At 46.1% G+C, this 26695-nt stretch overlaps 2 protein-coding genes across 2 annotated transcripts; one reads left to right on the top strand and one right to left on the bottom strand.

Annotated features, from left to right (window-relative positions):
• Positions 1-6539: 6539 nt before the first annotated feature.
• Positions 6540-7211, bottom strand: LOC121880326 (craniofacial development protein 2-like). Its single transcript, XM_042387482.1, has 2 exons — positions 7019-7211; positions 6540-6874 (listed from the first exon to the last, which is right to left on the bottom strand). Exons 1-2 carry the CDS (start codon positions 7209-7211, stop codon positions 6540-6542), a joined length of 528 nt encoding a protein of 175 aa, XP_042243416.1.
• Positions 7212-9739: 2528 nt separating this feature from the next.
• LOC121880324 (nucleolin-like) lies at positions 9740-25682 on the top strand. Its single transcript, XM_042387481.1, has 3 exons — positions 9740-9869; positions 24909-25055; positions 25417-25682. The coding sequence occupies exons 1-3, from the start codon at positions 9740-9742 to the stop codon at positions 25680-25682; spliced, it is 543 nt and encodes a 180-aa protein (XP_042243415.1).
• Positions 25683-26695: the final 1013 nt, after the last annotated feature.

The following is a 26695-nucleotide window of genomic DNA, read 5'->3' as shown; positions in this document are numbered from 1 at the left end:
TTGTTGTGGCCCTCGATTTCTCCAAAGCATTTGACAGGATATCGCGCAAGTCTTTGCTTTCACAACTTCCCTCTTATGGTTTCTCTCCCCCACTTTGTTTTCTAATTTCTAGCTTCCTTGAGAACCGATCCATGGCAGTTGTTGTCGAGAGATCGATCTCTCGCTTTTTCTCAACCAATAGTGGTGTTCCACAGTTCTTTCGCCTACTCTCCTCCTTATTTTTATCAATGATTTACTTCACACTACGACTAATTCTATCCATTCGTACACTGATGATTCTACCGTTCCCTCTTTTTCAAAATTTTCCTTTCCCCCTAACTCTCAAACTAGATCTGTTTCTAGGGGCTGACATCGTTTCTTCTACCAATGCGGATCTATACAGCATCTCCGAGTGGGGAGGTAGAAACTTGGTTAAATACAATAGTAATAAAACGCAGTATTTGCTAATTACTTTTTCCAAGATAGATCTCCCACCAATCACATTTCAGGGACGCAATCATTTTATCAAATTCTAAAACAGATATATATATATACTAGGCCTCACCATTTCCTCTAATATGTTATGGAGGCGACACATCTACAACATTGCTAAGGCTGCCTCCCGAAAGTTGGGAATGCTGCACAGATGCGTTACTGCACCCCTGAGCAGTTGCTTCAAGTTTATAAGGGAATCGTTCGTCCTAACTTGGAGTACTGCTCTCATATCTGAGGTGGCTCTTCTTCTGTCCAACTATTATATCGGGGTGGAATCAAAGGCATTTCGTCTTATTAACTTTCCTCCTTTTATTGATGATCTCTCTTGCTTTTCTCTTCGCGGCAATGTTGCTTCACTCTCTCTCTTTCACAAGCACTTTAACGGGCTATGTTCGGTGGATTTGGCATCCTGTGTACCGCCGGCAAGGCAGAGGGCTCGTAACACTCGTCTTGCTCGTGGTGCCCACCGTTTCTGTGTGGATGTCGGTCACACTAGAATAGCCCATTATAGTACATCCTTTCCTCACAGAGCCAAACTGTGGAATGCCCTGCCTTCTTCTGTGTTTCCATACTCTTACAATCTGTCTCACTTTAAAAAGCTGGTTTACCGGCCTCTTTGTAGTGGAGATTAATAGTCTTTTTCTCTTCTATTTTTAATTACTTTTACTCTTATTTTTTCACCCCCCTAGTCTCCATTGTCGGTCGATGACCTGTGCCCGGGTGGGCTAATCCCCGCAAAAAAAAGGTTAGGCCAGGCTCTAATAGGTTCTGTGCATTGTCATAACATTTGTTTTTACTTTATATTGCCTAAACAACATCTCCTGAACATTTAGTGAAATTCCATAAAATCTTTCTGATGCTGTATCCTATAACACAATATGGTAATATTGTGTACTTTTGAAAGTGAGCCTTGGTTTTACTCACATCTTCTCTGCTGCTTTTCGAAAATATGGTTTAAACTTGTGTCACGCTTACTAAATATATCTACTTACCTTTTCTTGCCGTTTGAGAAGTAGTGAAACCTCAGGTCTTTATTGTAGTTTTTATTTATGCCACACGCAACACATCGGTAAAGCCCTTTCCTTCTCGCCATGTTTGTTTCACTGGCATGTCAGTCACCATGCCAAGGAATGTGTATAGCAGGAAGCGCGTCTCTCATACTTTACTTTGAGGCCTCCGACTGGCACGCCATCTAATGACCAGGCGTTCCTAAGAAGGAGAACGATTGTCTTTATCTTTTAAGGTTTTACTATGATAGAAAATGAATATTATGCAAAAACCACGATACATATATCTATGACTCCCACTATGATCAAGTTAAGGGATTTCCTATACTGTATAATCATTCCCCCTACCGTACAATTCCTGTACCTTTGCTAAGTTCAACCAACTGTTACCTGTTACGTGTTACCGCCTCCAACGCCGTGCGACGCAAAGGGCCTCCACATACTCGCACCAGCCATTTCGATCTTGAGCCCTTTCCATGGCTGTATTTAACTCCGTGAGGAAGGAGCTCGGGCTGACCTTCCACAAAAGACTCTCTGGGGCGTGGCATCGTGGAAGTGTTGCGGATCTCTTGAAACTGAATGTTCCAATCACCCCAGACGAGCCCATTAATGGCATTCCTCCTTGGCTGGATGTATCAGTTCCTGTTGGTTACGCTCCTGTTGGTGGTAAGCGAGTGTTAAACACCCATGTGATGAGATGTGTCACACTAGAAATTATTAACAGACACATAGAGAGTATTAAATCAAGTGAATATTATGCTTTTATTAATGGTTCTGTGAAGACAAACGCAGGTGGAACGGGCTGTGCAATTGTGATATATAAAGAAAAGGAGAAGGTGTCAAGCAGGCAAGGGCTGAACGGCTGGGCCACCACAACACAAACTGAACTAGCTGGAATCTACTTGGCTGCAGGCTGCCTTAAAGAAAATGGAGGTGGGGTGATATTCTGTGACTCTCAGAGTGCTTTGAAATCAATGAACGGGCTCGGGTTCTATGTCTAAAGTTGTATGAGATATTGGGGGAAATGTGATAGCTGCCAATGAGAACAACTTTCGTGTCGAATTTGTGTGGATTCCGTCCCCTGTTGGAATTGGGTATCATGACCGTGCTGACAGACTGGTCAATAAAGCATGTAAGAAAGAAAATATTGACCGTGACCTTGGCCTGTCCAATGCTGTGCTTAAAAGCATTCAAGTCAGAATCATGAACTCTGCTCTGGAAGAACTGAAGAAGTGAGAAATGCGGAGGGACCTGGCAGTTGTAGCATTGGAAAATGTGACAAATTTTGTGACGAGAGGTGCCGGTATGGCCAGCATGGGGACGGAGCCAGACAGTTTGATATGGTCGTGGCCAGAATTAGGCTAGGATACAGGCACATCTGGCAAGTTGGTGGCGCTGTGCCCATACCGGAACATTCAGCATGTAAACTTTGTGATCAACCTTTAAAGCATACACTTGAGCACTATATTATTGGGTGTGACACTGTCAAAGACTTCAGGCCACCTGGCTTACTGTATCATGAACTTTGTAATTACTACATTGAATCGGGGGATGCTTGAGGACATTCTTGCTGTTGGTCCCAGATTTGCTAGCCCACACTGATTAATCTTCAATTAGAATATGACGTCCAATGTATATGAACCACTGTCTTGCGTGGCAGTGAACAGTGACATCACCCACATGACTCTGACCTATATATACTGCTAATGAATATGATGTATTTCTTTGTGTACGAACCTCTGTCCTGCATGGCAGTGAACCGTGACATTACCCACATGAATCTGACCTATATATACTGTTAATGAATATGATGCATTTCTTTGTGTATGAAACTCTGTCCTGCGTGGCAGTGAGAAGTGATACCACCCTCAGTGTCAAGACCTGATATACTCAGCTTTGTCAATAAATTTGTTAAACTAAAAAACGTCCTCTGTCTCCCTTCTCATAGTCGGATCCATGTAGGCCTTGGTCTTTCTCTTCTTCTCGTTCCGTCCACTCTCCACTCTACCGCCTCTCTCAATGCTCTATCCAGACGCACACGCAGAACGTGCCCTAGCCACCTTTGTTTATTCTTCATCAGCCATTCATCGATTCAGTTTCAATTCAATTTCAATATTTTATTCCTTGATAGAGGAACCGGGATCCTAGTGCCGTCACTGGGTACCCCTGTACAATAACACCAGAAGCATCTGACAAGTGTCACAAGTATATATAAATATTATAACACTAGCAGAATCGCTGCCCTCTGGGAGGCTTATCCACTAGGCAACGGCAGGACGCCACCCTCCAGGAGGCTCCACATTGTCTCACTGTTCATTCCCCAAAACTTCTTTTTCCATCAATAGTTAATTAACGGTGTATGTAAGTTCCACCATGTTTTTCACTACAACAAAGTATATTTTTTTACCATTAAGCTGTTATTATTTTATATTCTAATCATCACTACATATAACACCACCCATCATCACTACATGTAACTTCATCCATCATCACTACATATAACACCATTCATCATCACTACATATAACATCATTCATCATCACTACATATAACACCACCCATCATCACTACATATAACAATATCCATCATCACTACATATAGCACCATTCATCATCACTACATATAACACCACCCATCATCACTACATGTAACTACATCCATCATCACTACATACAACACCATTCATCATCACTACATATAACACCACCCATCATCACTACATGTAACTTCATCCATCATCACTACATATAACACCATTCATCATCACTACATATAACATCATCCATCATCACTACATATAACATCATCCATCATCACTACATATAACACCATCCATCATCATCACTACATATAACACCATCCATCATCACTACAGATCGGTAAAGTAGTTTCCGAGAATCTCGTGCGGACACACACACACACACACACACACACACACACACACACAATCAGAGAGACTTCTTTGTTTTATATAGATAACACCATCCATCATCACTACATATAACACCACCCATCATCACTACATATAACACCATCCATCATCACTACATATAACACCACCCATCATGACTACATATAACACCACCCATCATCACTACATATAACAACATCCATCATCTCTACATATATCATCACCATCATCACTACATATAACACCATCCATCATCATCACTAGATATGACACCATCCATCATCACTACAGATCGGTAAAGTAGTTTCCGAGATTCTCGTGCGGACACACACACACAAACACACAAACAAACACACAGACAAACTGTGTATATATATATATATATATATATATATATTCATCGATATAGGGAACATTTGCGACTTCTCTTATCGTCTCGTTTTTAATACGATCACGCCATCTTATGTTCAATGCCTTTTTCTCGAAAGTTCGGAATCTTCTGGATAAAGTGTCATTATCATACCAAGATTCACTTCCGTATACCAAAACGGGTCTTACCAGTGACGTATATAATCTCAGTAAGGTTTGGAGTGTTAGTCTATGTGACTTCCACACTTTGCCCAGTATACCCATAACTTGATGGCCTCTTCTTAATCTGTCCTGAAACTCATCTTCAAGTGATCCATCGTTTTTGACAAGTGTCCCCAAATACTTGAAAATAGGAACTTCTTCTATAATTTGGTCCTCCACCTGAATGTTCCTTTCAATTTCTCGGTCTGTTTTCATAACCTCTGTTTTTCGAACATTGATCGTAAATCAAGCTCCTTTTCCCTTTACCTCCAGTCTGCTAACCATAGTTTGCAAATTCTGAATGGATCTGCTTATTAGTAGCGTCTGCATAATCCAAGTCTGCGAGGTATTTATCGTCGACCCATTCGATCCCTTCTCTCTTATCACCCACTATCTCTTTCAATACGAAATCAATGAGTACAGAGTACAGCAATGGAGACAAAACATTACCTTGCAACACCCTACTCTCGACATTGAATTCTAGGAAAAGTTGGCCATCAACGTTCACAAGACATCTGCTGCCCTTGTGAATTTCTTCTATCAAACAAACGTGTTTTTTCTGGCATTCCATAGTTCCGTAAGATTTTCCACATAGTTGGTCTATGTACGCTATCGAAGGCTTTCTCAAAATCCCAAATGCCATTATCAACGGTTTTCTGAATTCCACATTCTGCTGTATTATGTGACGTAGTGCGAATGCTGTATATGATTACTGCAGTTTCTTGATTTTCTGAACCCTGCCTGTTCATCTGTCACCCTTTGGTCTAAGGATTCTTGAATTTCAGTATGACCAGACAGAAAACCTTCGATACTATTCCTGTTAATATTATCCCTCTCCAGTTTCCACACTCTCGTAAATCACCTTTCTTGGTCAGTTTTATAATGATTCCTTGTTTCCATTTATCCGGGGCAACAACAGTGCTTCATATTTCTTGAAATAGCTTTAATAGTACTTGACATGCACCATTCGAGTCGGCTCTCAACATTTCTCCATTTATTCCATCTAGATCTGGTGTCTTCCTGTTCTTCAACTGTTTTAGTGCCCTTTCAATTTCCCTCACCGTAATGATACCCATATTGACATCCAATTGTTCTTCAGGCTGATGTATAGTAAGAGTATTAGCGCTATGGAAGGCTTTATTTATTACCATCAAGAAATGCTCTCCCCATCGTTCCTTTATACGTTCTTCTGATAATTATCAACTCTCCGTTCATAGTACGTACTGGTCGTCTTTTTTTTCTTGCCTAGACCTGCGATGTCTTTAATTATATCGTATGCCTTACTTACTCCATGTTTATTACTGGAATTAAGTGCCCTGTCTGCTTTTTCTGCCATATTCTCCAGAAAAGGCCGCTTATCACGTCTTGTACGTCGTTTAACTTCGCTATTAAGACTCCAGTATTTGGTTGTTTCTATTTTAAGAGCATCTTCATCTCCTTCAAGTCTATCAACATACACTTTCTGTGTATGTCTCATTTTGTATAATGCTCCAGGTCTCTTCTGAGATCCACTTCTTCCGCTTATTTCTTCTCTTTTTTTCCAAAAACTTTCTCAGCTGAGCCCTGATACAACTGTTTAATGTCTGTTCATCGGGTATCCACATTCCATGTTTTCGACTTCGGACACCCCTGGTTCCTCTTCATTCAATGTCTCCAATACAATGAAGCGGTTGCGGCATTCAAGTTGAAACTCTTCTTTAATCTGGGGGTCTAGCAGTTTCTTGGTATCATAGCTAGTCAGTTCCTCGCTTCTCTCTCTCGTTTCTAATTTCAACTGTACTGTTGCCACAACCATTTGGTGGTCACTTCCGACATCCGCACCTCTACAGGTATACGTCCGCACATCTCGTAGCGAGTTGCACCTCTGCTTCCCAATCATAACATGGTCAATGTGATTGCGATAGTTCCCATCTGGAGATGTTCACGTATATCTTTATGCTTAAACATTGTCCCGCCAATAACGAGGTTGTTAGCCGAGCACAAACTGATCAAACGCATACCATTCTCATTAGTCTCGCCCAATCCGTATTTTTTTCATGACCTGATCCATGCTACGATTGTTGCTTCCCACCTTCGCATTAAAGTCGCCGAGAACTATCTTTATATCTCTGTCCGGAATACTACTCAAAACATCCTGTAGTTGCTCAAAGAAAGCATCTTTCGATTCATCTGGTGAGGTATTTGTAGGCGCGTAACACACTACAAGGCTCATATTAGCTTGCTTAGACTTCAGTCTTGCTAACAGCATTCTTCCTGTACCAACTGGTTTCCATTCTGTCAGCGCTCTCGATGCATTTCTACTCAACAGTAACGCGACGCCATCTCGTCTTAAATCACCCTCTCTACCGGAAACAAGCAAGGTGTTTCCATCAGGTGTCACTACTCTATTTATTCCTCCCAATCTTGTTTCATTCAACGCCATAATTTCAATTCTGTACTGTTTGAACACTCTCTCCACCTGTTCAAGTTTACTATCCTTTGCCATTGTTCTACTATTCCATGTAGCAATTTCTTTAATGTATCTGGTATTGATAAGCCGGGAGATTCTTAGCACCCCTCTTCGCCCGGGACTGGGGACCATATCAGTGTTGTCAATTATCATAATGGTTGGAATAATGCTTGGAGGATTCATCAGCTAGGTACTCCAGAGAAGAAGCCACCTCCTCGTGTAGCGCAGTTCCCATCTAACTTGGGCAGGTGACCCCTATCATAGAGATAAGCGTCCGAAATCACTGCCGGGATTACAGTCTGCCGTACCCCGCCAGGAATTTGACCAGTCACCCCACTGCCAGTGACTTCAAGTAGTTCACAGAATATCATCTGCTACCCATATCTTGTTTGGCTGACAAATCGAAGTCGTTACCGGGGGATACCACGAGGAGATAGAGATATGAGCTGAGTTATATGGGTGAGCCAAACTCCGCTAACCACCTTATTAGTTTAAGGAGCGACTGCTAGTGGGAAAGAGGTACTATCACTCCATATAACCCCATATCCCCAAACCAACTGGTGCTCAGAAGCAAAGTCACAAGAAAAACTACATAATGTTTTATGTTATGATTAAGTACAAAGGCACGTTTATAAGAGTTTCAAGTCATTCTCCTCTTTAATCACAACATATCCAGGCCAGTGGATTTGATTTGTACACACATATTATATATTTTAGAGAGTCGAGTTTCAGCTAGTGCACTTTGCTATATTAGACCTCAAAATATCACCCTAGGAGGTGAAAAGGCAAATATTAACACATCTAGAGTCGTCTAGGCTGCTACTAGCTTTTTGAAAACTGAAAAACTTGAGAGAATGGGTAACCTGTGCAGGAGAGCTGCTCCTTACTGCCTGCGCCGTACAAGGCGTGCCGGAGTTTAGATCCCGGTGGTTAGTCTTCCCGGCCTCACTGCTGTAGCTAGAAGTTACAGACTCTGCTCCTGCTTCAGGTTTTCTTCTCAGTTGGTCTGTGTCTGTTACTTTGCACCATCTGTGCGTTTTTTAGTCAGAAGTGTCCCAGGATGTTTTCTTTTCTTAGTTATTTATGTTAACGGGTTGTTTGGACATGCCGGTTCCCTCCTGGCTTCTTTTATTTTCAGGCTTTTTGTTTTTCCCTGTTTACGTGTTTTTGCTTCTTGTGTGGTGCTTCACGCCAAGGGCGTCGTTTCGTTGTTTGCTTCCATATCCCTGTTCTCAGAGGAGGTCCTGCGGGAATGCGTGACAGCCAGACCTTCACGGTCGCTGCCCCCCGCCAGTCGCCAGTTCAGTCCAGGCTCCCTAAGCAGCAACTGCAGCAACGCACGACAATTACTCAGCGCCTCTTTGTTGCCTCAATGTCGGCCAGGTTCACTTGCCGCCAGAGGGAGACCTTCCCAGGTTCTGTCAACCACAAGGCAGAGGTGGTTTCCCTGAGTCGTGTGCTTCTCCACCTTTACCAGCCCTCACCAGGTGGTTCGGGTAGGACGGACCCTTCTCCTCTACAGACCTCCTATGGATCCCTCCCCCGGGGGAACAGGCGACCTTCCACGGCGCCGCTGGCGAGGACGGCCCCTCTACCTCCTCATTGCTCCGTCTAAGTCGGTCCCTAGCCGTCCAGAGGTAGAAGCCGGAGATATTGGCCACCTCGAGTAGTGCTCCCACAACCCACCGACTCGGACCAGGAGTCGGTATCAGCAATCTCTCCAGTTCTTACAACCCCAGGCCTTCTTCAGGAGAAAGGAACGTCCCTGCACTTACCTACGCTCCCCTCTCTTTTAAAACACCTGATGACATCATCAGCCAGGGGGCGTACAAGCGGGCTCGGGTCCCACGGGACTGGGTTGTGCACTGGCACCAGGAGAGACTGGCCATTTTTTCGAGTGTAAAGCCGGGGGAGGACCTAGTTCTCTCTCCCCGTTCCGAAATAGATGCCCGACGACGGGCGGATGACTTAGGTTAGGAGTACTTACAGTTCCGACAGCTCCGCCTGTCGAGAAGGGAGATGGTCTCAGCCCTGTCAGGACCGTCCCCGATCACGGCCCTGGACGCCTTCGACTCTCTGGCCTCCTGTTCCGTGCTATCCACAGGACGGTAGAAGGTGTACCCGGGTGGCCGGCCAGGCCCTCTTTCCAAGGGATAAAGTAGGCCTGGACCTCCAGTCAAGGCCCGTAGTCTTATCCCCTAGGATGACCGGGTGCCAGACGAGCTGATGGAGTTCTTGTGGGCTCAGAAATTAACCGTCCTCTCTCCCATGGCAAGCCTCTTAGGTAGCTCAGACCACCCTGACCATAGACGCCATGTGGTTACGGCATGGAAGGTGGAGGGCGAGCATCAGACTCTGCCGACCTGTCGGGATCCTCCGCCAATGCCTCTCCGCAACGGCCGATAACACCACCAGCCAGCATCATCTCTTCGTTCATCCTCAGTCGGGCCACCCGCTGTCAGTCAGAATATTGGCAGACAGGTTGCGACAGGAGGAGGCTGACCCTGGTAAGACCCCACGTCCCTACGACGTACAGGGTGTAGTACCTTCACTGGCTTTCCTGAGGACCCACTCCCTCTCACAGGTCCGGGAAGGGGGTCAGTGGAAACCGACCTCCTGCTTCATAGCAAATGACTCACCAAGTGTCAGACGCACCCTGCATGGCAATTGATCTCACCCCTCGACCCACAGACAGCACGTTAGAAAGAAAAATAATGTAGCTTATTCTAAGAATAAAATTTGAATGGACCGTCATGTGCTCACTCCTCCCCTTACATCATAGCACCCTCCTTCCTGTGGAATATAGCAAAGTGCACTAGCTGAAGCTCGACTCACTAAAATAGGGGTTTTAAAGCTTGCTGAAAAGTCTATTTTTGGTGAGCGAAGCTAGTGCACGCACTTTCCCGTCCTTCCTTTGGCTTCATCACCCGACTATTCCTGATGTAGGTTTTGGAAAGCAATGACCACCTGAATCTAAACTCCGGCACGCCTTATACAGCGCAGGCAGTAAGGAGCTTTCCTGCGCAGGTTACCCATTCTCTCCTCCTAGGGTGATATCTTGAGGTCTAATATAACAAAGTGCACTAGCTTCGCTCACTCACCCAAAGTAGGCTTTTCAGCAAGCTTCAAAGCCCCTATAATCGGTATTCTATTTTTGTAAGGAATAGTTGAAGAGATACTTTTATTGTTATCTTTATAAGTATTTTATTAAATATTTATAAATAGTCTTATAGACTACAAAACACATTTTTTTTATTTAAATGTGATACATGTTATACAGTAATTAATTACATTTAAGTGAATAGCTATGCTACCTTTATTGTCTAACAATCAAATTTATGATCATATTTTTATCAGTTCAAGGCTGCAAATGTAAGAACTATTTATAGAGAACATGAACATCATTAAATTAATAAGACAAACTGTACATGCAAAATAAAAGTATACTCATAGCAACTAGGCTCTACAATAATTAAAGCATAACATGAACAAGTGCACAACAATTACTAATACACATTCTTAAATACCCAAAATAAAAAAGGCATTCATGCATAACATACTGAGGACAATAACTACTACTGTACACAGTATAAGCAAAAGCAAAAAGCAGCCAAGCAAAACAAAAATTGCTAAAGGAAAACATATCCAACAGTATGCTGCATGAGATTAGGTCAGTATTGCTGGATGTCCAAATCATAAACTTCTACATTATATGGTGAAACATTTATCATCAAATGGTGGTGATTTCTCTCTGCAGTGGTATGTGTACTGCAATAAAATTAAAATTATAATATTTAGCATATACAAATGTATGCATAACTTACAAAAATATTCACTTGTAACACCTATTTGTTTGATTATTGCTAAATTATTGGGTTAATTCATGCTCATAATTTTCATAGCTCCATCCTCTCAGTGGGACACAAGAGTTACCCTCCCTCATCTCAGTGGGCTATATAAGTGACCCTCCATCATCTCAGAGGGCCACATGAGTGACCCTCCCTCATTTCAGTGGGCCACATGAGTAACCCACCATCATCTCAGAGGGCTACATGAGTGACCCTCCATCATCCCAGGGGGCCACATGAGTGACCCTCCATCATCTCAGTGGTCTACAAGAGTGACCCTCCATCATCCCAGGGGGCCACATGAGTGACCCTCCATCATCTCAGTGGTCTACAAGAGTGACCCTCCATCATCTCAGTGGTCTACAAGAGTGACCCTCCATCATCCCAGGGGGCCACATGATTGACCCTCCATCATCTCAGTGGTCTGCATGAATGACCCTCCATTTTCTCAGTTGTCCACATGAGTCACCTTCCATCATGTCAGTGACCCTCCATCAACTCAGTAGGCCACAGGAGTGACCCTTCATCATGTCAGTGACCCTCCATCATCCCAATGACCCTCCATCAACTCAGTGGGCCACATGAGTGACCCCACATTATCTCAGTGGTCCATATGAGTGACCCTCCATCATCTCAGTGGGCCACATGAGTGACCCTCCATCATCTAAGTGGTCCACATGAGCGACCCTCTTACATATGGGTTCTAGATCAATGGATCAGGTATTTCGCAAATAATAGAGACAAACACGACTCTTCTCTCAGTAATGAGACAGGTTCATTCAATTCCATGAAGCTCCGACACCTGCTTTGAAATGTTTTATGAACAAGAGTCATAAACTGTAATGGTCAGACTGTTAGTTCCGTTACTGCTGTTGCCGGGATATCAAATGCGGTCAGTGAAGGTTCCAAGTGTTCCCTGAAGAAGGCAGTGATGGGTAGGGAAACACCGGGTAACACTGAAGTCCATTTATTAACGGATAGGAGACTAGCGACTAGCGTGCGCGTTGCACGACCCACGGAGTCAGACTGAGGCTGCATTGCCATATGGCAGCCTCAGAGCAATGTTGCCACATAACACGTGCAGTGTTGCCACGTAATTACATACATAGATGCTACTCGACACAGTAGCTTATATACAAGGTTGCTACTCGACACAGTAGCTTAGATACATAACCTACATCTCCCTCCCCCCCTCACGCTCATAGTCTTTGTCTTGAGCGGACTTCTTAGTCCTAAGTCGCTTCGAGCATCGAGGTGCACTGTGGGGCAGATCCTCGTGAGGTGTAGGGGACTCGTCCTCGGTCAGGGGGCCAGCAGCAGGGGGTGGGACTGGCCGAAGAAAGCGGCGGTTCCTCCACCAGAAGCAGCCGCTCGGCATCCTGACCTTGTAGTCCCGCGACCGGCCGACGCCCATCACTATGCCCACCTTGACCCAACGTGTCGTCGTCGGGTCCTGGACGCGGAAAAGGGCACCAATCTCCAGCGGCTGATGAGGGCGGGTACGGTCGTCATACCGAGCCTTGGCGTCCTGGGCACGTGTAGCGGCGCGGCAGTCGCAGCTCTCGGCTCTGGTCTGCCACTCCTTCACAAAGGCCTTGGCGAGTGCAGGAACGCAAGAGCGGAGAGGGTGACCATACAGGATCTGGGCAGGGGAGCGTCCTGTGTGGGTGGGAGTATTACGTAACTCCAGGAGTCCTTTGTCAAACGCCTCACAGTCTATGTTGCCTGAAGGGGCCACCTTGAGGATGAGGTGCTAGACTGTCTTGACCGCAGCCTCAGCGTGGCCGTTTGACTGTGAGTAGTGGGGTGTTGACACGATGTGGCGGACTCCCCAACGCTCCAGGAATCCTGTGAAGTCCCGGCTGGTGAACTGTGGCCCACCATCCGTCCGCAGACGTCCGGGGACACCCAGGTCACGAAAGAGGTGCCGGAAGTGGCGGATGGTGGCCGCGGACGTCGTGTCCGAGCCACAGATTACCACCACAGGCCAGCCAGAGAGTCGGTCGGCGACAACTAGGAAATGTTTCCCAGCTGTGATGAAGAAATCAGCCGACACGGACTCGAAGGGCCTGGTGGGTTCGTCGTCGCACAAGAGGGGCTCCTGCTGTTGACTGGGCAGCATGATCTGGCACGGCTCACAGGCACGGACCGTATTGGCGATATCCGCGTCAATGCCAGGCCAGTACACAGCCTGCCTTGCGCGGCGCTTGGTGGCCTCTGCTCCACGATGGCTGTCGTGTAAGCGGGCCAGAACGCGACGACGGAGAGCTGCAGGGACGACCACACGGGCACCGTACAGGACGAGGTCCCCATCTGCGTAGAGGTCCTCGCATGTCTTCCAATACGGGCGTAGGGCGTTGTGGAGGTCAAAACGGTCGCGAGGGAACCCAGTCCTCACACTCTCCAAGAGCTGAGTGTAGGAGGGGTCGTCGCGTGCCGCGGTCCGTAGTTCCTCAAGGGCCTGATCGCTGTCGGGTGGCGACACTGAGGCCTGGGTGCTGGCGAGGGACTGTACGGCCTGCAAAGTGACGATGTTGCTGACGGAGATACCTGCCTCGGTGCTGAGTATCTCGTCTTCAGGTGTCGAGTGGCTGACTGGGTAGCGGTAGAGGGCATCCGGGATGCACAACTCCTTACCTGCGTGCCAAGCCGCGGTGAAGACGAAGGCCAAAATCTTCTCCTTCAGGCGCTGGAGGCGGAGATTCTCGATGGCGTCCAGCGAATAGTGGTTAAGAATGGGGACCAAGGGCCTATGGGCTGTGATGAGGTCGAAGTGCTGTAGGCCAATCAGGTAAAACTTGCACTTCGATAAGGCCCATACCACTGCCAGCAGCTCCAGCTCGATGGTAGCGTAGCGAGACTCAGCATCGGTGAGGAAGCGAGAGCCACACTGTACGAGCTGTTACTTTCCTCCCGTACAGACGCGAGGCGTCTGTCTGGAGGACGGTGGGGAACGCTGGGTCGAAAGTAGCAAGGATAGGTGGACTTGACAGGGCCTCCTTCACCTTATGAAAGGCGAGGTCGTGGTCAGGGGTCCATGTGAAAGTCCTCTTGGGGCTCATCAGGGGGCGGAGAGGCCCGGCAGCGGCGGAGACGTCAGGAGAAAATTCTGCCAGCTGGTTCACCAGGCCCATGAAAGACTTGGGCTCCGTAAGGTTGGCAGGTTTGGCAAAGTCCGCTATGGGGCGAACTTTCTCCGGGTCCGCAGCAATGCCATCCCTTGAGAGTCGGTAGCCGCAGAAAGACACAGCAGGTGCGGCCAAGACGACCTTCTCAGCATTCAGAGTGATGCTGTGCGTCCTACACCTCGTCAGTATCTCGTCGATGCGGCGAAGATGCGTCAGGTAGTCCTCATCGTAGAGGAGGACATAATCCACTACCTTCACGCAGTTGGTCACGCCTTGAAGTGCCATGTCACCACGGAGACAGAAGGCGTCCCCCGTAGCAGCAAATCCCATAGGGCTACGGTAGTAGCGGAAGCGTCCGTAAGACGTGATGAAAGTGGTCAGTGGCTGATCCTCCTTCTTCAGTGGGATCTGCCAGTAACCACAGAGGGCGTCCAGTCGAGAAGTGCCGTACCTTCGGGTCCACACTCCGTATAGCTGCAAAAGGTGTGGGTGAAGGGTGGGCGGGACGGGACACCTGGCTGTTAAGCTTAGACAAGTCGGTAGTAATCCGCACTCCACCGTTAGTCTTAGCCACAGCGACTAGAGGGTGGCACCAAGGGGACGGGTCGTCACCAACGGGTACGATGACACCCTGGGCCACCATGGAATCCAGTTCCTTCTTGACTGAATCCCTGAAGGCGAGAGGGATCAACCGGGGAGTGTGTATGGCAAACGGCTGTGCATCTTCCCGCAGGTGTATCCTCATAGGCGGACCCGCCATAGCCTTCAGTGGCGCGGTCCGTAGGGCCTCCTTCGTCACCAGCACATCCGAGTACTCCTTCAGGAAGTAGGCCCTTGCGGCTGAAGGAGACGTCTCGCTGTGAAGAGGAAGCAGCCGTGACTTGGGTGGAGGCGGGGCGGGAGTGGACGCGGGTTCTGGGCAGCTCTGTGCGGCAGCACCAGGCGCGTCGCTCGTTGACTCACGCACCCTGCTGGCGGTGTACCGAGCAGCTGGGATCTGCTCAGGAAAGTCTCTGGGCACCACGCCTAACTCCTTGCAGTGCTCCCACGACAACAAGGGTGTAGCGAGAGTAGGCTGCACGTCGATCCATCCGTGACACGACCTGTCGCCGTAGGTGATCTCCGCTTGAAAGGAGCCCACAGCGTCCGGCATCTGGGAACCGTCCGCATTGTAGTACTGCAGCTGCGGCGGTGGTCCCAGGTCGCGTTTGGTGAGGCCCAGTTTCTGGAGGTGCTTCAGGCCTATCACCGTAGTATCAGCGCCGGTGTCCGGTATCACCTCGATGTGACCCGACACATCACCGTGTGTGACGGCGACGCGGATGGTAGGGGAAGGGGTAGCCCTGGGGCGTGTGGTCGATTCCACCCTCCTGATGTGACTCAGCTGCTGCTTGGGGCTGCGTGGGCCATCTGAAGGGGGCTGCGTGCGAACCACCCCGAAGGGAAGAGTGCTGCTTTCCTCCTCGTCTCGGGCTTTTGGGCTTGGGTTGGTGGCAGCACTTGTCGTAGTGTCCATAGCGACTGCAGGCCTGACACTTGTGGCCTCGGGCAGGGCACCTATCTGTGTTAGACCAATGGCCCTTATGGTCACATCCACGACACAGTGCGTCGGCGGCCGGGCATGTCTTGGGGCCATGCTGCTGTCCACAGCTGCCACAGGAAGCAATAGGCGGAGGCGTGGAAGAACGTGCGGCAGCCTTCACGTTGTTGGCCGCCTTCTTAACTTTCTTGTACTGTGAGATAGCTCTCACAGCAGGTTGGGCCCGTAAGGCAGAGGTGGCGGACTTGGTGGCCTCGTATGACCGACATTCAGTCACTACCACCTGGAGTGTGGAGGAAGCGTCCAGGGGGATGAGTCGCTGCACCAACTCTTCTTGCCTCACACCTGTCAAGATCCCGTGCTTGATCCAGGCTTTCTCACATTCCTAGCTGTGCGCTTTGTAGACGTCGATCTCCTCCGACAAACTCTTTAAACGTACAGAAAAGTCATCAAAAGATTCATTCTCCGCCTGCTTGCAGCTGGTGAAGGCGCTGTGACGCAAAGCCTCGTTATTCCGACCTTTAACGTGCTCCTGTAAAAGGTCGAGCACATCCGTCACTGAAGACGAAGAATCGGGAGGCACTTGCAACGTGTGCTCCAAAACTCTCTGGGTCTCCAGCGACAAACACATCCGCAGTTGGATGAGCTGTTTGTTTGGAGGCATGCTATCAAGGTCCACCATCGTGGAGTAATCTGTCCACCGCCGCCTCCACTCACGAAAGAGTTGAAACGTGACATCTGGTGAGAGGGCAGGTGGGGATTCAACAGATGCCTTGGGAGCTGTTGGAGTAGCAAGAGTACGAGTACCTGGAGGACGCTGGTGTGGTGGAGGAAGGAGGGTACTGGCACCTTGGTGCGTGAAACCTGCCAGTGAGGGAGGGTGGGTTAGCGTCAGGGTCGCCAATATTGCATCAAAGCGCGCCTTTTCCTGCTCTCTTCATATCTCCTCCCTCTGAAGTTCCATCTCTCTGCGTCTCTCGTCCCTGTCATCCAACCACCTCAGAATTGTGGCAATGTCCGTCGCTGGAGGTGGAGGATGAGAGGCATCTGCGCCCGGTAGAGGGGATGGTGGGGAGTCATGTCTCCCATCTTGACGTTGTCCCTTCTTACCGCCCATCTTAGTATGCTTGAACTGCGCTGTTTAGTATATTAAGTGGCGCCTCATCAGCTCGAACCACATATATATGACGTAAACAGCGCAGAAATAATTCATAGAGTCCACTGTTCTGTCCGTGAGTGCGTGCGTGCGTGCGTGTGTGTGTGTGTCTGAGAGAGCAGATCGTGGTGGCCTTAATGCGGGTGGCTGGAGCTGCGGCGGAGGTAAGAAAGTTAGTGTCTCCCCGGATGTCACACGAGAAGGGCGTACGCCTGCGTGCTCCGTGAATACCACAAAAAACAGGCGAATGCTCAACTCTCAGCTCTAGACACACTAATATACTGACACTAACACTGCCACCGTCACTAAAACGCACTGTGACGGCGAAACACTGCACGTCGCGGCGAAACACTGCACGTCGCGGCGAAACACAACGCAACACACTAGAGTCACCGACAGATGTAACCGTCGGCATTGTTCACAACACTTGTAAGTCCACAAATCCTACTCACTGCACCATGAAGGTTCCAAGTGTTCCCTGAAGAAGGCAGTGATGGGTAGGGAAACACCAGGTAACACTGAAGTCCATTTATTAATGGATGGGAGAAATACAAGTAGTGACTAGCGTGTGCCTTGCACGACCCACGGAGGCAGACTGAGGCTGCATTGCTATATGGCACCCTCGGGGCAATGTTGCCACATAACACGTGCAGTGTTGCCACGTAATTACATACATAGATGCTACCCGGCACAGTAGCTTATATACAAGGTTGCTACTCGGCACAGTAGCTTAGATACATAACCTACAGTTAGGTGTTATATTGTCGTCTATGGTGAGAAAATATACAATCAAAAGGTAAGTTGTGGTCAAAGTAGGTTGTATTTGGTGATGTTAATATGTTAAATATGAGAATGTACAGTCCTGGCCAAAATTCCTGTGCCAGGTAGTTTTGGCCAATCCGGTTATGTGGCACGGTCGGTGACATGCACGCACGAACACACATGATGTGTGCCAGTGTAAAGGCCTGGCCTATAGGATATAAATTCCTTGCCAGCCATATCAGGATCTTATCAAAGGAAAGTCAAGAACCATGGGTTTCCAAGGGGTAATAAGCAACAGTTAGAGAGGACATCTCTGTATTAAGAAAATAATCAAAAAAATTTAACTCTGACACCACTAACACAAATATTAAATAAACAGCACTGGAGTCAAACAATTACTTAAAACAGAAACAATCAATAAAACAAAATACAGGTATTTCCTACGGCTGCAGATGAAATCTTCCTTCTAACCAGCACTGTAGAATGTTCTGGTAACGCGGTGATCCGCTTTCAGGGGGAAGGTTCAGGGCAGCTTCCTCACTTGGTGTTGGTGGGTGATGTCTTGCCACACAAGAGAGATGCCCGGGCACGGACGGTGGGTAGAGCTGTGCGCTTTGTAGACGTCGATCTCCTCCGACAAACTCTTTAAACGTACAGAAAAGTCATCAAAGGATTCATTCTCCGCCTGCTTGCAGCTGGTGAAAGCGCGGCGACGCAAAGCCTCGTTATTCCGACCCTTAACGTGCTCCTGCAAAAGGTCGAGCACATCCATCACTGAAGAGGTAGAATCAGGAGGCACTCCGTCACTGAAGAGGTAGAATCGGGAGGCACTTGCAACGTGTGCTCCAAAACTCTCTGGGTCTCCAGCGACAAACACATCTGCAGTTGGATGAGCTGTTTGTTTGGTGGCATGCTGTCAAGGTCCACCATCGTGGAGTAACCTGTCCACCGCCGCCTCCACTCACGAAAAAGCTGAAACGTGACTTCTGGTGAGAGGGCGGGTGGGGGTTGAACAGATGCCTTGGGAGCTGTTGGAGTAGCAAGAGTGCCTGGAGGACTCTGGAGTGGTGGGGGAGGGAGGGTATTGGCGCCTTGATGCACGCTACCTGCGAGTGAGGGAGGGTGGGTTAGCGCCAGGGTCGCCAATAGTGCCTCAAAACGTGACTTTTCCTCCTCTCTTCGCGTCTCCTTCCTCTGAAGTTCCATCTCTCTGCGTCTCTCGTCCCTGTCGTCCATCCACCTCAGAATTGTTGCAATGTCCGTCGCTGGAGGTGGAGGATGAGAGTCTGCGCCCGGTGGAGGGGATGGTGGTGGGGAGTCGTGTCTCCCATCTTGACGTTGTCCCTTCTTACCGCCCATCTTAGTATGCTTGAACTGCACTGTTTAGTATATAAAGTGGCGCCTCATCAGCTCGAACCACATATATATGACATAAACAGCGCAGAAATAACGCATAGAGTCCACTGTTCTGTCCATGAGTGAGTGCTTCTGTGCGTGCGTGTGTGTGTGTGTGTGTGTCTGAGACAGCAGATGCGAGCCTTAGGCTGGAGCTGCCGCGGAGGCAAGAACATCAGTGTCTCTCCATATGTCACGCGAGAAGGGTGTACGCCTGCGTGCTCCGTAGGTACCACAAAAAACAGATCAATGCTCAACTCTCAGCTCTAGACACACTAATACACTGCCACCGTCACTAAAACGCACTGTGACGGCGCAACACTGCACGTCGCGGTGAAACACAACGCAACACAACACAACACACTAAGAGTCGACGCGCACATTGCTGGCAGTCGCACATCGCCGGCTAACTGTCCATTGTTCACACACTTGTAAGTCCACAGATCCTACTCACTGCGCCATGAAAGTTCCAAGTGTTCCCTGAAGAAGGCAGTGATGGGTAGGGAAACACCGGGTAACACTGAAGTCCATTTATTAATGGATTGGAGAAATACAAGTGGTGACTAGCGTGTGCCATGCACGGCCCACAGAGTCAGACTGAGACTGCCTTGCCATATGGCAGCCTCCGGGCAATGTTACCACATAACACCTGCAGTGTTGCCACGTAATTACATATATAAATGCTACTCGGCACAGTAGCTTATTTACAAGGTTGCTACTCGGCACAGTAGCATAGATACATAACCTACAAAAGTGACGTAGAAAATGAGAGTTTAAGATTGTTTCGAAAATCTTAAGAGTGTGATGAAGTTATGGCAATGGGGCGATAGTTAGAGGGATTGGAATGGTCACCCTTCGTCGGGATGGGCTGAACCAAGGCATGCTTTCAAGAAGAAGGAAAAGTTTAGGTTTTGAGTCAAAGGCGAAAGATGCGAGCAAACACAGGGCCAGAATTTCAGCACACTCCCTCAGAACTTTCACTTTACAATCATGGATTGATCCTTCCTGTTCTCCTGCATGTAGGGAAAGAGTTAGGGCGTATCAAGTTATGAAACTGTCTCCTCCTGTTACCCACTCCTCTTTCATTACTTCAAGGAATCCTTGTAAGATTATTCTTCGAAGGGCCAAGCGGAATTTTATAAAAAGAATGACTGTCCACCTGATTAACTCTTCTTCTAGTAAATCCCTCTGTTCTTTATCCAAAAATACCTGTAATAACTTCTGCATTCCCTCTTTTCCTCTTCTCTTTCGACCTGATTACTCTATAGCCAACTCTCCCCATGATAAAGCCAATCTCTTTAACACCTTATTCTCCTCTAACGCCACCTTTGACGATTCCAACTTTATCCCTCCTACTCCTGCTCCTCCTACTGAACCTAAGCACTTTCCTATAATCTCCACTCGTAGGGTAGGAGGAACAGGCGTGGAGAGTGGTTGTTTCCAAGGGGACTAGGGTCAGACTAAGGAGAGTTGACCAGAGTGTGGAGTGCAGTAACCCCTATCAAGTGTTGGAGGAAGCTGGCGAGGAAGAGAAGAGGCAGTACGGTGTGGTGCCAGAAAAAAAAGGGCAGTTGTTCAAACCCTGCCCAGTGGTAAGGTCGTGGTAGTTGGGGACAGCCAGATGAGGTTTTTAGATAGGACTTTTTGTGCAAGAGATAGGAAATGCAGGTCTAGGGTGTGTTTTCCTGGGGCTGGGATAGGGCATGTAGCTGAGAGGATAGGTAGGGTTTTGTCAGGGGAGGGTGCCAAGACAGTACTGTGTCTTAGTGTAGGAGATAACATCATAGGGAAGGTAAGGAGTGAGGAACTTTTCAAGAGGTAGAGGGAGGCGCTAGGGAAGGTTGGAGATAGGGTAGGGATCCCGATAGTATGTGGTGTCTTGCCTAGAAGAGGAGTTAGTGGTGAATGGCTGTCCAGGGCAATTGCTATAAATTGCCGACTGGAAAAACATTGTACAAGCAATGGTTGGGCGCTCATTGATAACTGGCGACGATTCTATGGCAACGACTACCTGTACAGTCATGACGGAGTACACTTGTCTCTCGCCGGGGCAAAGACGTTGTCTGCATCCCTGGTGCATGAAATTGTCACTCCAAAGGGGGGGTTTTGCCAGTAGAGAGAGGTTGGGGTAAGTGGGCATCAAAAAGCAAGCAGGCCCTGGGGAGTAAAATTGGTTACTCAGGACAAGGGGTAAAACAGGACCAGGGAAGGGTAGGTTTAAATGTATACTATACAACCGGTAGGAGTGTTAGAAATAAAATAGACTTGCTGAGAGTGGCTGTATGTACTGAGAATGTAGACGTCATAGCAATCACTGAAACATTGAAGGGTACAACCTTTTTCACAAGGACAGGGAAGGTAGGAAAGGGGGAGGGGTTGCACTCTTTGTCAGGGATACATTAAAATGTTGTATTAATAATTCAATAAAGGGTGAAATAGGAACCGAGTCTGTATGGGTAGAAATTGCGGAAGGAAGAGAAAAATAATTATGAGAGTGAGTTACAGGCACCCAAGTCTTGGGAAAGAAGCAGTTCAGCCCATATGGCAGGAAACGAGTAGGGCAGCAAAATACAACAACCTATGCATTGTGGGGGATTTCAACTTTAAAAATATTGACTGGGACAACATTGTAAGTGACTATGAATCTGAAGATTTCCTAGATACAGTACAGGAAAATTTTTTAAAACAACTAATTACAGAACCTACTAGAGGTAAAAATATATTAGATCTAGTATTAAAAAATAAAGAAAATACTATCAGAGATATCACATTAGGGGAAGAACTAGGGAACAGTGATCACAGAGAAACTAGGTTCACCCTAAACTGGGAAACGAAAAATAATGGCAATATGGTCAGAGTCCCAAACTTTCGATCGGGGGATTATGGGGGGTTAAGAAGGTACCTAGGTGACGTCGCCTAGGAACAGTCAGGTCATCCTCCCTGTAGGAACGAGTGAGGTCACAGGCGACACAACAATTAATAATGACTATTATATATTCACTCGAATACTTCGTAAAGCACAAGAACAAAATATACCATACAGAAAAATTAGGTCAAATAAGAACGAGCCAAGGTGGATGACCAAAAAACTTAAACATGACATAGGAATAAAGAAAGGAATCTATAAGAAATTAAAGGGAGGGGAGGAGCAGCTCAGAAATAGGTATAATGAACTATCTAGGAATGTTAAGAAAAATGTAAGGAAGGCAAAGAGGGACTACGAAATCAGGATAGCAAGAGAATCCAAGGCGAATCCCAGGGGATTTTTCCAGGTATATAGGACAAAGGTCAAGGACAAAGTGGGACCTTTTAAGTCAGAGAGAGGAGAAATGATCGATGATACTGAGAAAATAAGCAAAGCATTACTCAGCAACTTATCAGTTTCCACAGAAGAAATTCATGAGGAAATTCCAGAAGTGGAACTGATATTTAGGGGATATGAAGAAGAGAAATTAAAGAATATCACAATCAGAAAAGAGGATGTTCTTAAGAAGATAAATAAATTAAAGAAGACAAAATCCCCAGTGCCGGATGAAATCTTCCCTCGAGTTTAGAAAGAGTGTAAGGAACAGATTAGCGGACCCCTCGTAAATTTATTTACAAAATCATTAGACACGGGAGTTGTGCCAGACTTGTGGAAACAGGCAAATGTAGTACTCATATTAAAAAAGGGAAACAGAGCATCAACGTCAAATTACCGGCCGATTAGTTCGACGTCAGTAGTGGGGAAATTTCTTGAATCAATTATAGCAAATAGCATCCGAACGTATTTAGAGAAATACAAATTAATCTACAACTCTCAACATGGGTTTACAAAGGGAAAATCCTGTCTAACAAATCTGCTGACGTTTTTCAGGAAAGTCTTAGAGGTAGTAGATAATGACTAAAACTACGATGTTATGTACTTAGACTTTAGCAAAGCGTTTGACAGACACTACATCAGATGCTTCTGAGAAAAGTTAAGGCTTATGGTATCGAGGGGAAAGTTTTAAATTGGATAAAATCATGGCTTACCGATAGAACACAGAGGGTCAGCGTAGATGGTGTTAAATCTTAGTGGGGCTGTGTAACCCGTGGGTATCCCCAGGGGTCAGTACTGGGCCCACTCTTGTTCATAATCTACATAAACGATCTAGATACTGGGATCAGCAGTGACATAAGCAAATTTGCGGATGACACCAAAATAGGGCGGCAGATTAATTCAGGGCAGGATGCAAATGCACTACAGGAGGATTTAAATAAACTGCATGAGTGGAAAGAAAATGGCAAATGAAATTCAACACCAGCAAGTGCAGTGTACTTAATATTGGAAGAACAAATACTTATTATGTATACAGCCTTAACAAAATCAACCTAGAGAAGTCGACTTGTGAAAGAGACTTAGGAGTACTTGTAAGCCCAGACCTACAGCCTCGAAAACAGTGCGTTAATGTTCGAAATAAGGCAAACAGAGTATTAGGTTTTATATCTAGAAGTGTAAGTAATAAGAGTGCAGAGGTCTTATTGCAACTATATCTTGAGCTAGTCAGGCCGCACCTCGATTATGCAGTTCAGTTCTGGTGCCCTTATTATAGAATGGATATCAATTCACCGGAGTCTGTTCAGCGAAGAATGACGAAAATGATTCCGGGACTTAGAAACCTTCCATATCAAGATAGGTTAAAGAAAGTAAACTTGCTTTTCCTAGAAAGACGAAGAATGCGGGGAGATATAATAGAAGTATTTAAGTGGGTGAAAGGAATCAATAAAGGCGATATAGATAAAGTTCTTATAATATCAGAGCAGGACAGGACTCGTAGCAACGGATTTAAGTTGGATAAGTTTAGGGTTAGGAAGGAAGGAACTGGTTCACAAATAGGGTGGTGGACGAGTGGAACAAGCTTAGCACCCTCGTAGCAAGTGCTGGAATGCTGGAAAGTCTTAAAAGGAGGCTAGATAGATTCATGGATGACAGAGAGTTGTAGTAACTCTCGACAGGAGCTGCCATGAACAGGCCAACCGGCCTATTGCAAACTCCTTATTTTCTTATGTTCTTATGTATTCGAGATTCAGTGTATAGTAACTTCGATATAGTGATCTGTTAATGTGTCTATGCAATTGAGTTATTAATAAATGGTCGTACTTAGAGTTGACTTTGGTTTGAGGAATTCCCCTAAGAATATATTACCAAGTTGAAAGTAACGAATCGGCCACGCTAGTAACGTCTATATACTGTATATATGCAAGTAAATCACTGTAGTTGCGCGTGATCCAGGTATATGCTGATAACCACAAGGAAAGAAGAAAACACGAAGTTCCCAAGCACTTTCGTGTAATTCACATCTTCAGGGGTGAGTCTGTACTCACCCCTGAAGATGTGACTTACACGAAAGCGCTTGGGAACTTCGTGTTTTCTTCTTTCCTTGTGGTTATCAGCATATACTGTATATATGTATTAATTTAACTCATTACAAGATGATGAAGACGAAAATGAAGACGGTGAATATGAAGATTAAGATGATGAAGATGATGAAGATGAAGATTAAGGTAATGAATATGATGAAGATTATGAAGATGAATATGATGATGAATATGATGATGAAGATGCTGCAGATGAAGATGATGAAGGTGCTGCAGATGAAGATGGTGAAGATGATGAAAATGATGATAAAGAAAAAGATGATGAAGATGATGAAGATGAAGATAATGAAGATAAAGATAACAAAGATAAAGATGATGAAGATAAAAATAAAGATTCTGAATATGAATATGATGAAGATGAAAATGATGAAGATGCAGCAGATGATGAAGATGAAGGAGATGATGATGATCAAAGTAATGAAAATGATGAAGATTATGAAGATGATGAAGATGATGAAGATGATGAAGATGACAATAAAGAAAAGATGATGAAGATGAAGATGATGATAAAGAAAAGATGATGAAGATGAAGATGATGATAAAGAAAAGATGATGAAGATGAAGATGATGATAAAGAAAAGATGATGAAGATGAAGCTTATGATAAAGAAAAGATGATGAAGATGAAGATAATGAAGATGAAGGTGATGAAGATGAAGATAATGAAAATCATGATGAAGTTGATAAGGATGACAAAGATGAAGATGATGATGGTGGAGATGATAAATAAAATGAGGATGACAGAGATGAGGGTGAAGAATTTGAACGTGATGTAGATGAAGATTATGATGATGACAAAGATGATAAAGTTGAAGATCATGAGGTTAAAAATTATGATTATGATGATGATGAAGATTATGAATATCATTGGGATGATGGAGATAAATATGATGAAGATGAAAATGATGAAAAAGTTGAAGATGATGGGCATGAAGATGATGAACATCAATATGATGAAGATAATAAAGAGGAAGATAAAGAATATAAAGATGATGAAGATGAGGATGGTGAAGATAATGAAAGCATTGAAGATGGGATGTGATGAAGATGATGAAGACGAAAATGAAGATGGTGAATATGAAGATGACGAATATGAAGATGATGAAGATGAAAATCATGAAAATGATGAAGGTAATGAAGATGAGGGTGTTGAATTTGATGAAGATGATAAAGATGATGAATATGATGAAGATGATGAAAATGACAAAGATGAAGATGATGAAAATGACTAAGATGACGATGATGAAAATGACAAAGATGAAGATGATGACGATGCAGATGATGAAAATGAAGATTATGAAAATGAAGATCATAAATTTGAAGATGATGAAGATGATGATGAAGCTAATGATGATGAAATGAGACAAAACTCACCAGAAGAGGATATTACATATAGGTAGAATATTTATAGTAGGAGGATGTAAAGACAGGAAGTTTGGTAGCGTGTTTCGAGGGTGTGGGGGGTGACTACGTATATTAACACAGGCTTAGTACAAGTGTAGTATATAGAACACAAATGCATGTTACAGCTTTATTTTACTAGTTGCATAGGAGAAATTAATGGGGGGTCATACACAGGGTATGGTAGACTATGATAGGTTCGTTTAACTTCACAAGTCGAATGGGCACTTCACTAAGTCGATCGTTGGGAGGTTCGGGATCACTGCACCTCTACCGCCTACACAGCCAGCACTTACTGTTATACGTTGAATTGACAGCACTCTGTCGATGGACCCGGCTGAGACCTCTTTGCCTTTAGTGACGGACTTCTTTGATGAGCCGGACAGGGGACGTGGATGCTGGCCTTCCTTGGCGAGAGGAGCTCCAACCCCTATATATTGGAGGAGCCGGAGGGTGACCTCTCCTACTTAAGTGGGTGTGTCTTGACCGGGTTGTTGGGTTGGGTAACAGGGGTGCTGGCTGATTAGCGGGTCCTTGATCTCCCTTGGGTCAGGTCTGGACAGCTGTTTGCCCAGGTGTGGCCATGTCCCAGTACAGTAGTGCTTTGTAATTATTACCGCCCGGGTGGGTCTTGGCCAGGTGTGGTTTCCTTAA

Source organism: Homarus americanus, unplaced genomic scaffold, assembly GCF_018991925.1.
Source record: "Homarus americanus isolate GMGI-L3 unplaced genomic scaffold, GMGI_Hamer_2.0 scaffold20930, whole genome shotgun sequence".
Taxonomy (NCBI): Eukaryota; Metazoa; Arthropoda; class Malacostraca; order Decapoda; family Nephropidae; genus Homarus; species Homarus americanus.
This window is presented reverse-complemented; position numbering and strand designations above follow the sequence as displayed.